We start from the raw sequence: 12,964 nt of genomic DNA, 5'->3' as shown, positions 1-12,964 counted from the left end.
AGCAAACCTTTTGAGACTCAACAGCGCCTCTGCTGGTTGCAGCCAAGTCGGGAACTCGCCTCAGTCACTTCAAAATGCAATTATTCATCAATCAATTCAGCAAAAAAGATTAATGAATTATTTTGCACATACAAAATTAATACACGTATCATATAATTTCATTAATAAATAAATTCCCTGCTGCGAACAAACGAGCCTGCTACTTTGTGCAGTTTAGTAAACTCTGGTGGCCACCCACTCTACAAGTTAATACAGTAAAAAAAAACAGTCAATCCAAAGAGGCATCACAGATACAAGGCTGCCACAAAAGCAATGAGTCAATAAAGTTACGTTTCAAAATGCACTGTCAGAGCAACTGTCACAACAAGGCAGTACTTTTAGGGGGAACAAATGGAACAGGATCATCACATGATGCACACTAAGTGCAGAGCGCAGCATAAAGATAAAACACTACATCTCTTTAACGCAACCTTGAAATCTATTAGGTGCCATGCACTTCGGGTGCATTACACAGTGATGGTAACACGTCAATAGCTATTTCAGCGTCATGCTGCACTAAAAACATGATTGAGAAACAGTATCGGTGCAGTCCCGATTATACTGTACAGCCAATGTAATAAAATTACACAATAAATCTCCAGACTAAAATGTTTGGGGTGGAAAATGTGGATTAGTGATTTTCTCACACCCTTGTTGAGTCAACGATTAACCATTGCATGATGGTGTGGTAAATCAGTGCAAAAAACAAATACCTACCAGTTTTTTATTTTTGCCTTCATCCTCACTGGACCTCTTTTTAGAGGGCTTATTGGGGTCGTCCCCACCGCTGGCTTGATCCATTTTGCCTCCAAGTTATAATTTCCCTTCTTCTTGACTTGATGTGGCCTCCGAAGGAAAAAAAAAAGTTGGCAAAGTCCACTCTTAAGCTTTTGGCAACACGTCACTTGACAACAACATCCACTTTAAGTCTTCTCCAGGTCCATTACCTTATTAAAAAAATAAAATAAAACCAATAAATAAGTGGAAGTATTTGGTAAAATTGTATCCGAGTGATGGGTGTAGCGTTAAGATGAAGAGGTGTGGCAGGCGAGAAGTATCCTAGATGTGCTCTTATGGTCCAGCATCAATTCTTTCAGTCTCTGTAATAAATAACATTAAAACATTATCTTTATATCATTAAAAAAGCCAAAGCAGGTAGGTTACAACAACTACAAGTCCTGTAAAACGAGTTTTGCCTTGTTAACTATTCAAAGTACACCCAAATCCAAAGAAGACAGTCTGCACTGCATTTTTTAGTCATAACACTGCTCAAGAATATGTTATTCTTACTCGTTCAATTATTAAGAAGAGAAACTTAAAAGCGTGCAACTTAGCAATATGGCAGTAACAGCCAATATCAATGAACTTAAAAAGGCGACCAGCAAGCTATGGTGGTTTTTAGCAGCTATTAGCATGGTAGCATCACTGATTGATTAGAATTAAAAACAATAGTAACAATAGTCGAAAATCACCGTTGTTCTCTCCTGCTTGGGCTACTTTACCAAGCATTTAGCTACGTAAGCAAACATGTAGCGCCGTCGCTGTTACAACGCTAAGAGCTTTATCGCCGACATTACAAGCGAGTAGATAGTAGTATTGCATAAAATGACATGAAATGAAAAATACAAATAAATGTGCCTAGTACAACTCACAGTATCCCATCCTGGGCACTTCCTTTGCAACCGAACCTGAATGCCAGGCCCACGCCAGGCCCACGCCCACTCTAGTCCTAATTGGTCTGTGGTCAGGGCGCGGAGAAAAAATCCCAAAGGCGATTGGTGTGACGAGTTGACTGTCAAAAGGTTGGAAAGGCGTGGACTCGGGGGGTCAAATCTGATTTGCACAGCAAGCGGATAAAACCACAGAAGAAGACGAATAGATTCATAAATGTGGTGGTTTATAATCCAGCGGTGACGTCACACAGGAAGTAGTGTGGGAATCCTTGACAACTAAACATCGCCAACGTGATTGTCCTTTCCACACACACACACACACACACACACACATACACCTATTACATCATTGATTGTGCAATGGGTATGTAAAAGATTACGGGTTATATAATAGTGCATCATGTCGGCTTGTCTTTGAGTTTGTGTTCATATATTTATATACATAGACAGATGAGCTCCTGTAAGGCGTGGCGTGTTATTGTGTGTCATCTGCGACTTGTATGCAGGGAAACCTGAAGCCACACAAAAACAACCTGAGGAGCTGCTTCCTTTGCAAGGGTGTGGAGTAAGCAACAACAAGGGTGAGGACCCATATAGAGTCACTGGTAGCTCCTTTAAATAGTTTGAGGCAGGGATTTCACTCCATTGGGCATCACTATTTATTTGCAAATACAGAACTTGTTTTGCCATTAAGTGGAAAGTAAGAGGTCACTAAGCCAAATTTTGGTCACAACATATGGACATATGGACGACTGGCAGGCTGAAATCCCACGTTAAATTTTGACGCTAATACAGATACGACTACATTTGTAGAACTTAAATGCTCCAATTATATTATTGTATTTGATCAAACAGAGTTACCAATCTCTGAGTGTGGGGTCCACAAAAGCAGTTTCTGATTATGCCAGATCAAAAAACATTGGCATTAACACTGATGTATCTTATTTAATAACAACACAAGATTGCAGTAGCTGTATATGAAGTATCATGATTGGTCAGCGTCCAGCAGCTTTATCTACCACTGCATGAACTTAAAAATGTTGCTACTCAGCTGTTGGCATGTTACACTTGCCGTACAGTTGTTTATAATCAAATCATCAGCGGCAATAATGCTAGCTGACCAGTCTGCTCCATACTGCCATTACAACATTGGTTCTGTTTATACTGTATTGTGTGATATGCTTATTAATAAATGACCATGTGTTCAAAGAGAGCTGTGTTTTCCTTTCCACTTTCTCATGCACTCTCAATTATTAGTAAAGTAAAAAAAATGTTATATACTGTATTGAAATTTATATATTTATATATTTTGAAATTCCCGAAATATAGCAGCCTATCTCCAAGAATTGCCTGCTTCCAATCAACAACCCACCCCAGCTATAATTGGAGTGTTTCTATAAAGTCATTCAAAATTTCATCCACATTTCATCCACAAAATACACATCAAAGTCGCACAAAACTCGGCGTTCGAATCACTGTAATACATGGTGTTACGTGACCGTATCTCCCAAGACCTCTGTTCAGCGAGCATGAAATGATTAGCACTGCACATTCATTGCTTTTTTGGGGCCTTTCAGTGACACTTATTCCCAAAAAAGGGTGTTAAGACAAGAACGATGAAGAGATGAAGCGGACTCTAATTCAAAACAGTCGGACTCCAGAATGTTCTAATACTTTCGTCCAGCATGATTATTATTATTATTATTGATTATTAGTTTTATTATTTAACAATAACAGTCCTCTTGGTCAATCCACAATGTTAAGAAACTTTAAACTTGAATATTTAAGGAAGTGAAAGTGAACTTTTGACTTTTGTTGAGAACATCTCTTAGGTAACTATTAGTGTGCACAATTATTAAGCAACTCAAAGAAAAACTAAAATATTCCCTTCTCACTACTTTACTTTCAGTTTTTTAAAAGTCAGAATGATAAAAAACAACACAAACTTTACAAATAAATATTTCAGATATTTCCAAAAATAAATCAGTGACCAATATAGCCACCCTTCTTTTCAATAACACGCAAAAATCTTCCATCCATGGAGTCTGTCAGCTTCTTGATCATTTGACCATCAACTTTTTGTGCACCTTCCCTCAGTACACACATGCACATCACCTGGGATGCTTAAACCCAATAAGCCCATCCATCCATTTTCTATACCGCTTCATCCTCATTAGAGTCGCGGGGGCATGCTAGAGCCTATCCCAGCTGACTTCGGGCGACAGGCGGGGTACACCCTGGACTGGTCGCCAGCCAATCGCAGGGCACATATAGACAAACAACCATTCACTCACATTCATACCTATGGACAATTTAGAGTCACCAATTAACCTCAACCCAATAAGCATTCAGGTTTATTCAGCTTCGGGTTGGAAAATGTGCATATAAATGACAATATGGTCAATACTGACTTGCCTAATAATTGTGCACACAGTGTATACTGTAATGCGTGTTTGGTTGTCTTTACATTTGTACAATGGTTAGCTACTTTTTACGCTGGTACACCCTGTAAGACTTGCATATTTTAGTGTTTTCATGTCATTTTTACACTTTGTGACAGTTCAGAATGTTAAACTGTTACTTAAAACTCTCTCTGTGCAGTTCATAAATATCGTGAATGGTCACAGTTCGAGCCTTCAACAGATTATTTATATTTCCACTATTTCCTATGGGGGGGAAATTGTGTCAATATGCAAGCGAACTTGATTGTGTCCAACCTTAAAGTTTGTAAATGCAAATAGCAAGCTACGGTGAGCACCCTCCTGAGCTAACTGACCTGTTAAAAGATTAATCAGCAAGCCACATTCTCTCAAAGTGCAACTCGTGTAAATAACAGCTACCAACAAATCAGGCGACTCAGCACTTACGTCAGTCAACAGACAGGCATTTTTTTCATTGGACATATTAAGCTCCTTATGAAACAGAGAATAGCTTTAGCTATTAGCTCGAATTAGCTAATACAGTAGTCTAATGTTGCCCTGTTCTGAAATATGAATATGAGGCCCTGGTGACATCCTATTTATATTTTTGGTATTTGCATCAGCTTAAAATAGTGTCCCCATCATTCAATGGGTTTCAAATTAAATAAGGGTAACTATTGTGGACGTGGGATATTATTTTCCCACAGGTCACTTGGTCAGACTGCAGTGACTGACCGCGACCTTGGGAAAAGTATTTATCCGCTCTATACTGCTGACACACGGTAAATGTCAATTATAGTGGATTTATCTTTTAAAAAGTAGATATTGGGGTTTTATGTGACCATTAACAAAATATCGGGCATCCCAGAATGCGTTGCGCTTGCTGAACAGTATTACAGTATTGTAAGACAATGCGATGATTGCTCCTTTTAACAGCTACATACTGTAGCCTATATGTTTAGACCTAAGGGATCGTCAGATGGATTACTTATAAATAATGAATGCATAAAAAGACGTCGCTGAGGGAAACCTTCACGTCAGTAGTTGCACAGTTGTTTAACATTAAATTCTATACATTAGAAGCATTCTTATGCCCTATTGTTCACACTTTTAAAAAAATGTTGTTTTTTTCTCATTTACATTATTAAAAAAAAAACCATTGTGATTGAACTGGGTAACGTGTCTGTACAGTACCTTATTTCAACATACTTGAACTTCTGTGTCCTCAATGCGTGTCCTGTAGTGTAGACAACTGTGTAAATTGTTTGCGCTGGAGAATAAAGAAGAAATAAAAATCAATAAAAACAAGCCAGCATCAATAAAAAAAACAGCATCAACCAGCAAGGACTCAGTTTATTATTATTTTTTAACGTTATTATTGACTTCCCTTTGGCACACAACACTTTAAAGTCTCTAGGGGGACAAAAAAGTAAAGTTTCTTTAAATTGCTGTCAATAAAAATGTGTCAGCGTCTCACATAAGCATTATAGTAAATCAAACATATTTCCTGTCCACCTAAATCAACCATTTAGGAATAACTTTTCGTTCTGTTGCACTCCATCTATCATTCCCTTCTATTTATTTTAGGTTTTGGGGTTTGCGCGTGTTCCCTTTATAGATTTGCATTCCTCTCCCGAGTCCCAGATTGAAACCCAGCGCCGGACATATTTCATGTTTAAATGTAGCAAACTGTGTGTGAATGTGCATGTGAGAGATGAATGGAACCACCTGGCTGCAATATTAAAATCACTCCCTGAGCAGCCAGCCTGATGTTGTTGCAATTTTAAGCTTCTAAAATCTACAGAGAGAAAAAAAAGAAATATGAAGGACATTTTCAGGAAGAGACAGAGATTGGCTCTTCCACTGCTTATATTTATTTATTTTTAAGTCACAAAGAGGTAAGGTTTATTCTGCGAAAGTGGCTCAACCAACACAGGCTTTGTGCTCAATATGCAACTCAACAAAACCTAAATTCCCCAAACAAAGTTAAATGTTAGTTCTCAACTAGCTTTGCGCTCCGTGCGCGTTCACGTAAAAGGGGGCGTTTAACGTCATATGATTTTACTTGCGCTCAAAAGCGAAGCGATCCCAGCCAGTGTATTTTACACGGGATGAGCAAGTAATTATTATGGAGCGTTATGAGGGCTTCCCAAAAGATAATGACTGCTAAAAGCAACACTGCGAGGGAGGACCGTTGACAGAATAATGCTGAGCGTGTAAATGCGCAAGTTAACACTGATTGTTATACTAACTACACCCCACTAGTGTTTTCATTTATCAACGCTCGTCATTGCACAACTTTGGCACATCAACACTTATCCATTTTACAAATAAATCAATTAGAGCAACAACTGTCTTTTCGCATCTTTGAAATATGTCTGTTTTAAGGCAATAGAATGCTGTACCTGATGGTGACCACTAGGTGGCACTGTTGACATGTTTTGTGGCTTTGTGGTGACTTTCTTTGTGACAAGCTTTTCCTTATTGTTAGAATAAATGTTTTGTTGCAGTTGACTGATGCCTCAGAGTGCTTAATCCTCCAGCACATATTGTAATATAAGGAAGGCTAACGGGCTGAGTACTCACGCAAAACTAGTTACAGTGTGCGCAAGGGAAGAACACACGATGTGTGTAGGCTCTTGTGGTGGCAGTGAGCCGGAGAAAAGTAAAGCCATCTGCATGGAAGTGAAAATGAACATCATAAAAAATTCACTACGGTGACCAAGAAGTGCAAAACACGTTAACAAAAAGCGAAACAAATTACAATTACACCACCCGGAAGGAGAATGTACCCAATCCCAGAGTTACAGGAAGTGATAACGTTTGGACCAATCAGCTCCTGGGAGTTGGTACATTCCTTTTCCGGTGAATGTTGGTATCCGAGAAGTGCAAAACACTTTAACGAAAAGCAAAACAAATTGCAGTTTGACCACCCGGAAGGGGACTGCACCCCTGTTATACCCTCATTAAAATACTCCCGTAGTACATTTGTTCCTTCCGTCTGGTAAGTACCATTTAACAACTCCACCAGCCACATGTACAACAAAATCACATCAGGCAGCTCAAGTGTGTGCCACAAAATGTGTCAATGCCCTACATTAACACCCACCAGAACTCCAAATGTTACCACTTCCTGTCTGATTCGTGTGGCACAATCCTCTTCTGGGTGGTCTATTTGTATTGTTTTACTTTTTGTTTATCTGGTGGTTAGCATGTTGCCCACACAGTCACAGTCTGGAGATCTGGGTTCGAATCTCCGTTGGGCATTTCTGTGTGGAGTTTGCATGTTCTCCCCGTGTGTGCGTGGGTTTTCTCCGGGTACTCCCACATTCCTCCCACATTCCAAAAACATGCATGTGTGGTTAATTGGTGACTCTAAATTGTCCATAGGTATGAATGTGAGTGTGAATGGTTGTTTGCCTATATGTGCCCTGCGATTAGCTGGCGACCAGTCCAGGGTGTAGCCCGCCTCTCGCCCGAAGTCAGCTGGGATAGGCTCCAGCATACCCCCGCAACCCTAATGAGGATAAGCGGCATAGAAGATGGATGGATGGATACTTTTTGTTTAAGTGTTTTGCACTTCTCGGCCACCAACATTAACCAGAAAAGGAATGTACCAACTCCTCTGAGCCGATATGAAATACTATTGAGAAACTGATATCTATGTATTTAACTGTACTGTACAGACTGAACTCAAAACTGAAACCCGGAAAATCCATCAAAATGGAGAGTTGTGAAGCATACAAGCGTATTCAAGACTCAAATTGCATAATGAGTTTGATAAATTTGTACATGTTGGCAAGTCTGCAGTACCACTGAAAGTAATCCCTGCCTCTCACGCCCCCTCATGACAGTTCACCAAATCTCCCCGGGGTGGGGGCCACCCCACTATTTGAGAAGCACGGTATTAATGAGACATAACATTAAATTAGATTACCTTCACACTGCATGTGTCAGCCACGGCATGTCTGACATGACGAATAATGAAAAACGTTTTCCTCCCATTCCATGTGGAAATGGTTAGTTCTTGGCTTCTTAGAATAAATAAGTTGGAGGCTGACTAGTTAGATTGTTACCATGGGGCGGCCGTCCCTTGTGTCCCTGCAGTGATCCTGTAGACTGCACATTACAGTTGAGCAAAGAATAATAGGATTGTAAAGGTGACTATAGAGTGTTATTTCATGTCTACAGGGCTCTAACAATGGTAAAAATCGAATTTAGAAAGTCATAAACATGTTTTTCATGCTCTAACTATGAAAATACTCCATTTATTAATTTTGAATCCTACTTCGCAGAAATTCACTTATCCCGGTCGGGTTTGGAACCATCGCTATAAACAAGGTACGTCTGCTGTCAGCCATAACACGCCAAACAACATCAGCAAACCCAAACGTCCTCTCGGCCTGTACACATACACACACAGAGGACTCAGCCTGTCAAGTTTACGGTATCACAGACAGTCAGAAAAAATCTCTTTAATGCTGCTTATAATGCCAAGTCACTGCAGTATTCTTGACCATGTTAAAGGATCTTCTGCTATGAAAGCAACAGTCATAACTAAGCAGCGTAATGATTTTTTAAAATTACTGTTTCATTTCATTCTTGTGGTTTTATTACTGTATTTTATGTCCTTCATGTGGTTTGTGTACAATGCAAGTGACTTACAGTAAGTGTTATTTAGGTATGGTTTCCAACTTACACTAAAATTCGACCTACAATGCATTGTGGGAACACAACTGGTTTGTAACCCAGGTACCACCTGTAGTATGTTTGCAAATGTACTATAACATTGTGCGGCAGGCCTTTGTGAGTCAAGGTACATGAAGGGGTCAAAACATAATAACATGTTCGTGGCAAACGTGAAAGCTGTTGATAACATTGTGGTTACATCACAGGGGCGTCCTGTAAAAACAGTCGTAAGCGCAAAGTGATGACATTTGAATAAAACAAATCTTCACTGAGCTCCAAATAGAGTGGATCCAGTATGCTTGTGTTTCCCAGTACCTGGTCCTGCAGGTGAGTACACTCAAGCCAACTCAAGTGGAATATTCAGTACAATCATCAGCTAACACTGAAGGCGGCAAAGCAGACAGGTTAACAAACAAATAGCAATAATGGAGGAGAATGATTGTCTCATGTATTTCTCAGTATGTCAAGACATCAATTTGACCCAAAATGAGGCTCAGGGCAGAGGACAAAGCGGAGACTGTGGAGTATAATACTGCATTGTTCAGACTATTCTCAACAAATCCCAAACGTTCAATACAAGGTGAAAAACGCTCCATGGAAACAATTTTCCAGTTTCAGCAGGAATGACTTTGCTCAGTGCTTCTGGGCAGCAATTTGCCCACATTGTGTGGAATTCAACAGATTAAGGGTGATACTGGAGGGGCCTATTTTTAGCATATTCAAACGGACCGCAACTCGAACCGCTGCTGTCTGATAAACAGCAGGTTGTGGCTTTGCGCCCAGAGAGGAAGAGGGCAGCTCTGGGACAGGAAACACAAGAGGATTTTTCCCGCAGTGGGAAGCCCTATTAGGCCGAGCATGGATTTACTGAGGACAAACACAATGGGGGTTGCCATCACAAAGCACAAAAGCTGCAGAGCCCCTTGGTTTTTACGCTCATTACCACAATCATTGTTTATGTGTTTGTAATGGTTAATACACCAGCATAAAGAAGCTCTTTAACCCAAATTATATTTTTCATGCTAAAATATAATTATTGTTATCCATGAATTGTTTACTGTTAATGGGCTGCTTAAAACAAATAAAAATTGTAAAGAACATTATTTCTTCATTAAGAAATGAAATTATTTACTTGCAGAAAACAGAAATGTTATTTTGCAAGTTATTACTAAGGAGGACATACAAAATATTGTTTTGGCTACTATGTGTAGAAAAAAAATGTGGTGTATTTATGGTTTATCTGCCAAATGAGTAAGAATATTTTTTTTTTGTTTTGATGACAGGTGGAATGTGCTAAGCACTGTAAATAAATGTATTTATTTATTTATTTCTATTTGTCGAAAATGTAAAACAAATACAGTACCAACGTTTTTATCTTTTTTCTTGATTAATTTGTATTTTTGAAGCTGCACAAATAGAAATATATATTATAATTATTAATATATATATATTTTTAGGTCGATTAATCTGAATGTCATGTTCCGCAGGACATGAGCAAGCACTTCCTGTCCTGCGCTCTTATTTTGGTGGGCTGTACTTCCTGCGGGGAGGACGAGGCAGCCGCTTCACTCCTGGATGTCGCGCAGCTGGCGCCAATCAACATTAGCGGCGGTTAAAAAGCCAGCACCGTCTAATGTACAGCGCTGGTTCATTGTCGCTGTTCCTCGTACTCTCGCCGGTGCTGTCACATAGACGTCCTCCTCCTGTTGAACTGCCTTGGAATTATTTGTATTGTTTTTCCACAGAGCCTTCCACTCTGTCGCTTTTTGTTGCTGTGTTGTGTGTACATGCACCATAAAAGACCTTTATTTTGGCACGCCACCGCCTCGTCTCTGCATACTGGCGGTCAAGCACTCGACAGCCTCAACTCGTGCCTGACAGATTGTGACACTGACCAAACCCCCCCAGCAACAATGGTAAAAAAGAGCAAAAGCTGAAATGTTGGTATTAATAAAAAATTTGCATTTCAATATATCTTATATAAAATAGAATTGTCAGACTTTTCCTCGGTGGAAAAGGTTTGGACACCCCTGCCCTAGACGGACCAAGTCAATGTGAACCAAACTTAAACAGTTCATGGTTTGGGCCTCAACATATCAGAAAAGAGGCAAAAATGCAAATCACTCTTTTCGAAAGTCAAAGCTGATGTGTGTGAATATCTTGTTTTGCCTAAAACACAAAGATAACGGGTCTGCTTTCATGGATGGTAAAGGAAATTAAAAAATATATTTACATTTGAGAGGCTGAAATCAGAGGATATTTACATTTTTACATAAAAAATGATTAATCGAATACCAAAATAGTTGTTGATTAATCGGATAATCGATTAATCATGTATTTAGCAATTAATTATTGCATCTTAAACGGATATTATACACAAAGAATTGTTGAAGAAGCTAATGTGTTTGATGTAAATTACTTGCAATTTCAATACATTTAAACGGCAATGAATAATGGAAAATATATTTTGTATGGTATACACTGGAACCTTAGCGTCCGACTCTAAAGGAAACATACGTTAACCGAATCAGTTTTTCCATAAGAAATAATGTCAATCCAATTAGTCTGTTCCAGAAAGCCAAAAATGTTAACACAAAACATGTTTTTGTAGTTTTACAATTACAGTGTTACGTGCAGAAAATAATTCAAAATGCATATACATACGTATAAATGGTGAATGAAAGGGATAAATTAACATTTAAGGTTACTTTTACCTTCATTGAAGAGGTGATTCTTGAGGTGGCTGAAAACAGAAAGGTGGTGGTGGTTGATCTCGCCGCTACATCGTGTCTTTGGGAACAGTCACGTCTTCAGTGAAGGTAAAAGTAACCTTCAATGTTCAGTTAGCCCTTTCATTTGTCATTTATATGCATCGAGCATTACGTTATGCATGTAAAGATCTAACTGTAAAACTCTAAAAACATTTATTGAGAGTCAATCGCTGATGACATCATAACGGGCGCCGATTCCGGTTTCTGATTCCGATTCTGGCTGCCATTTGGTAATCTAGCTAATAGGATGCTAACAAGGAAGTACGTTTTGTGATTAAAAAAAATACATTAAGAACACAGTTGGACTCATGCAGTGTATTAACAACGTGACAAGACATATTGTACGCTAACCAAAGAATGCATGCAAAATTGTAGCGTAAATTTTCGAAAAACATACTAACCGGGGCGGATGCTAACCGAGGTTCCACTGTACTTAGAATGAATAGTTAATTAGTTGAGTTCCATCCATTGCTGGAATCACAACATGTTATTCCAAATACAGTAGTACCTCGCATAACGTAAACCTCCTTTTACGTAAATTCCACTGAATGTAAAGAATTTATGTAAAGTTTTTGCATCGTATTACGGAAGAAATTCCATATAACGTAAAGCGTCAAGTCGGTGCAAGTTTATTAATGCCTCAAGTCGGTTCAGACTAACACTTGGTGACGCCTTTTGACGCTTCACGCTCTTATTGGCTGATTTTTGGGCCACCGCCTCCGCTCTCATCTCATTGGCTGATTATCGGGGCACCGCCTACGCTCTTATCTCATTGGCTGAGTTATACAGCACGTACGTGAGTTTGTGTGAGAGACAGGCTTGTCCCTTCAAACTCCTTCCTCTTCGTAGTCGCCCTTAAACTAACTTAAACAATTAAGTTAAGTTACAAATTAAAATTTTGCACACAGCATTATCGTGTAGTGCGTGTGCGTTTGTCTGTGAGGCCAGCTGACTCTTAGACTCTTTGAGTCGCGTTTCGACTCAGGCTAGTCCTCCTCCTCCTTCCTGCCTCCACTTGTGCTCCTGATCAAGACATCTCGTGAACGGTAGGATTGTTTTTGTTTTTCAGTTTTATTCATTTACAGTGATCTTATTACCTTATTTTATATTGGAATGTTACTCTACTATGTTTATGCTAATGTTTTCTTATATTTTCCCACCCTATTTGGTGGACTTTGAATATTTTGAAGTGCCAAAGGGGTGGGTTTGGGAAGATCTTGGAACGGATTAGGCTATTTACATGTATTTTACGCTTCGTATAACATAAAATCCCTATAACGTAAAGGTTCTCGGAACGGATTATTTACGTTGTAGGGGCGTCTACTGGATGACTTTTTAAAGTCTGTATAGTTAAATATGCTGCTTTAAATCC

The 12,964-nt window shown here is 39.2% G+C and overlaps 1 protein-coding gene across 8 annotated transcripts in view; it reads right to left on the bottom strand.

The window, feature by feature from the left end:
- Positions 1-1,800, bottom strand: part of diaph2 (diaphanous-related formin 2) — a 471,153-nt gene extending 469,353 nt beyond the window's left edge. For 7 of the 8 annotated variants that reach the window (XR_008572894.1, XR_008572895.1, XM_054792014.1 and 4 more), the window contains exons 1-2: positions 1,692-1,800; positions 757-1,139 (exon numbers count right to left, since the gene is read on the bottom strand). Coding sequence is in view for 6 of the 8 variants with exons in the window: in XM_054792014.1 (XP_054647989.1) it covers positions 757-840 (84 nt within the window). In the remaining 2 variants the exon portion in view is untranslated. The other variant, XM_054792015.1, reaches the window with a different exon arrangement.
- Between the last annotated feature and the right edge of the window lie 11,164 nt (positions 1,801-12,964).

The sequence above is a fragment of the Dunckerocampus dactyliophorus genome, chromosome 11, assembly GCF_027744805.1.
Source record: "Dunckerocampus dactyliophorus isolate RoL2022-P2 chromosome 11, RoL_Ddac_1.1, whole genome shotgun sequence".
Lineage (NCBI taxonomy): Eukaryota > Metazoa > Chordata > Actinopteri > Syngnathiformes > Syngnathidae > Dunckerocampus > Dunckerocampus dactyliophorus.
This window is presented reverse-complemented; position numbering and strand designations above follow the sequence as displayed.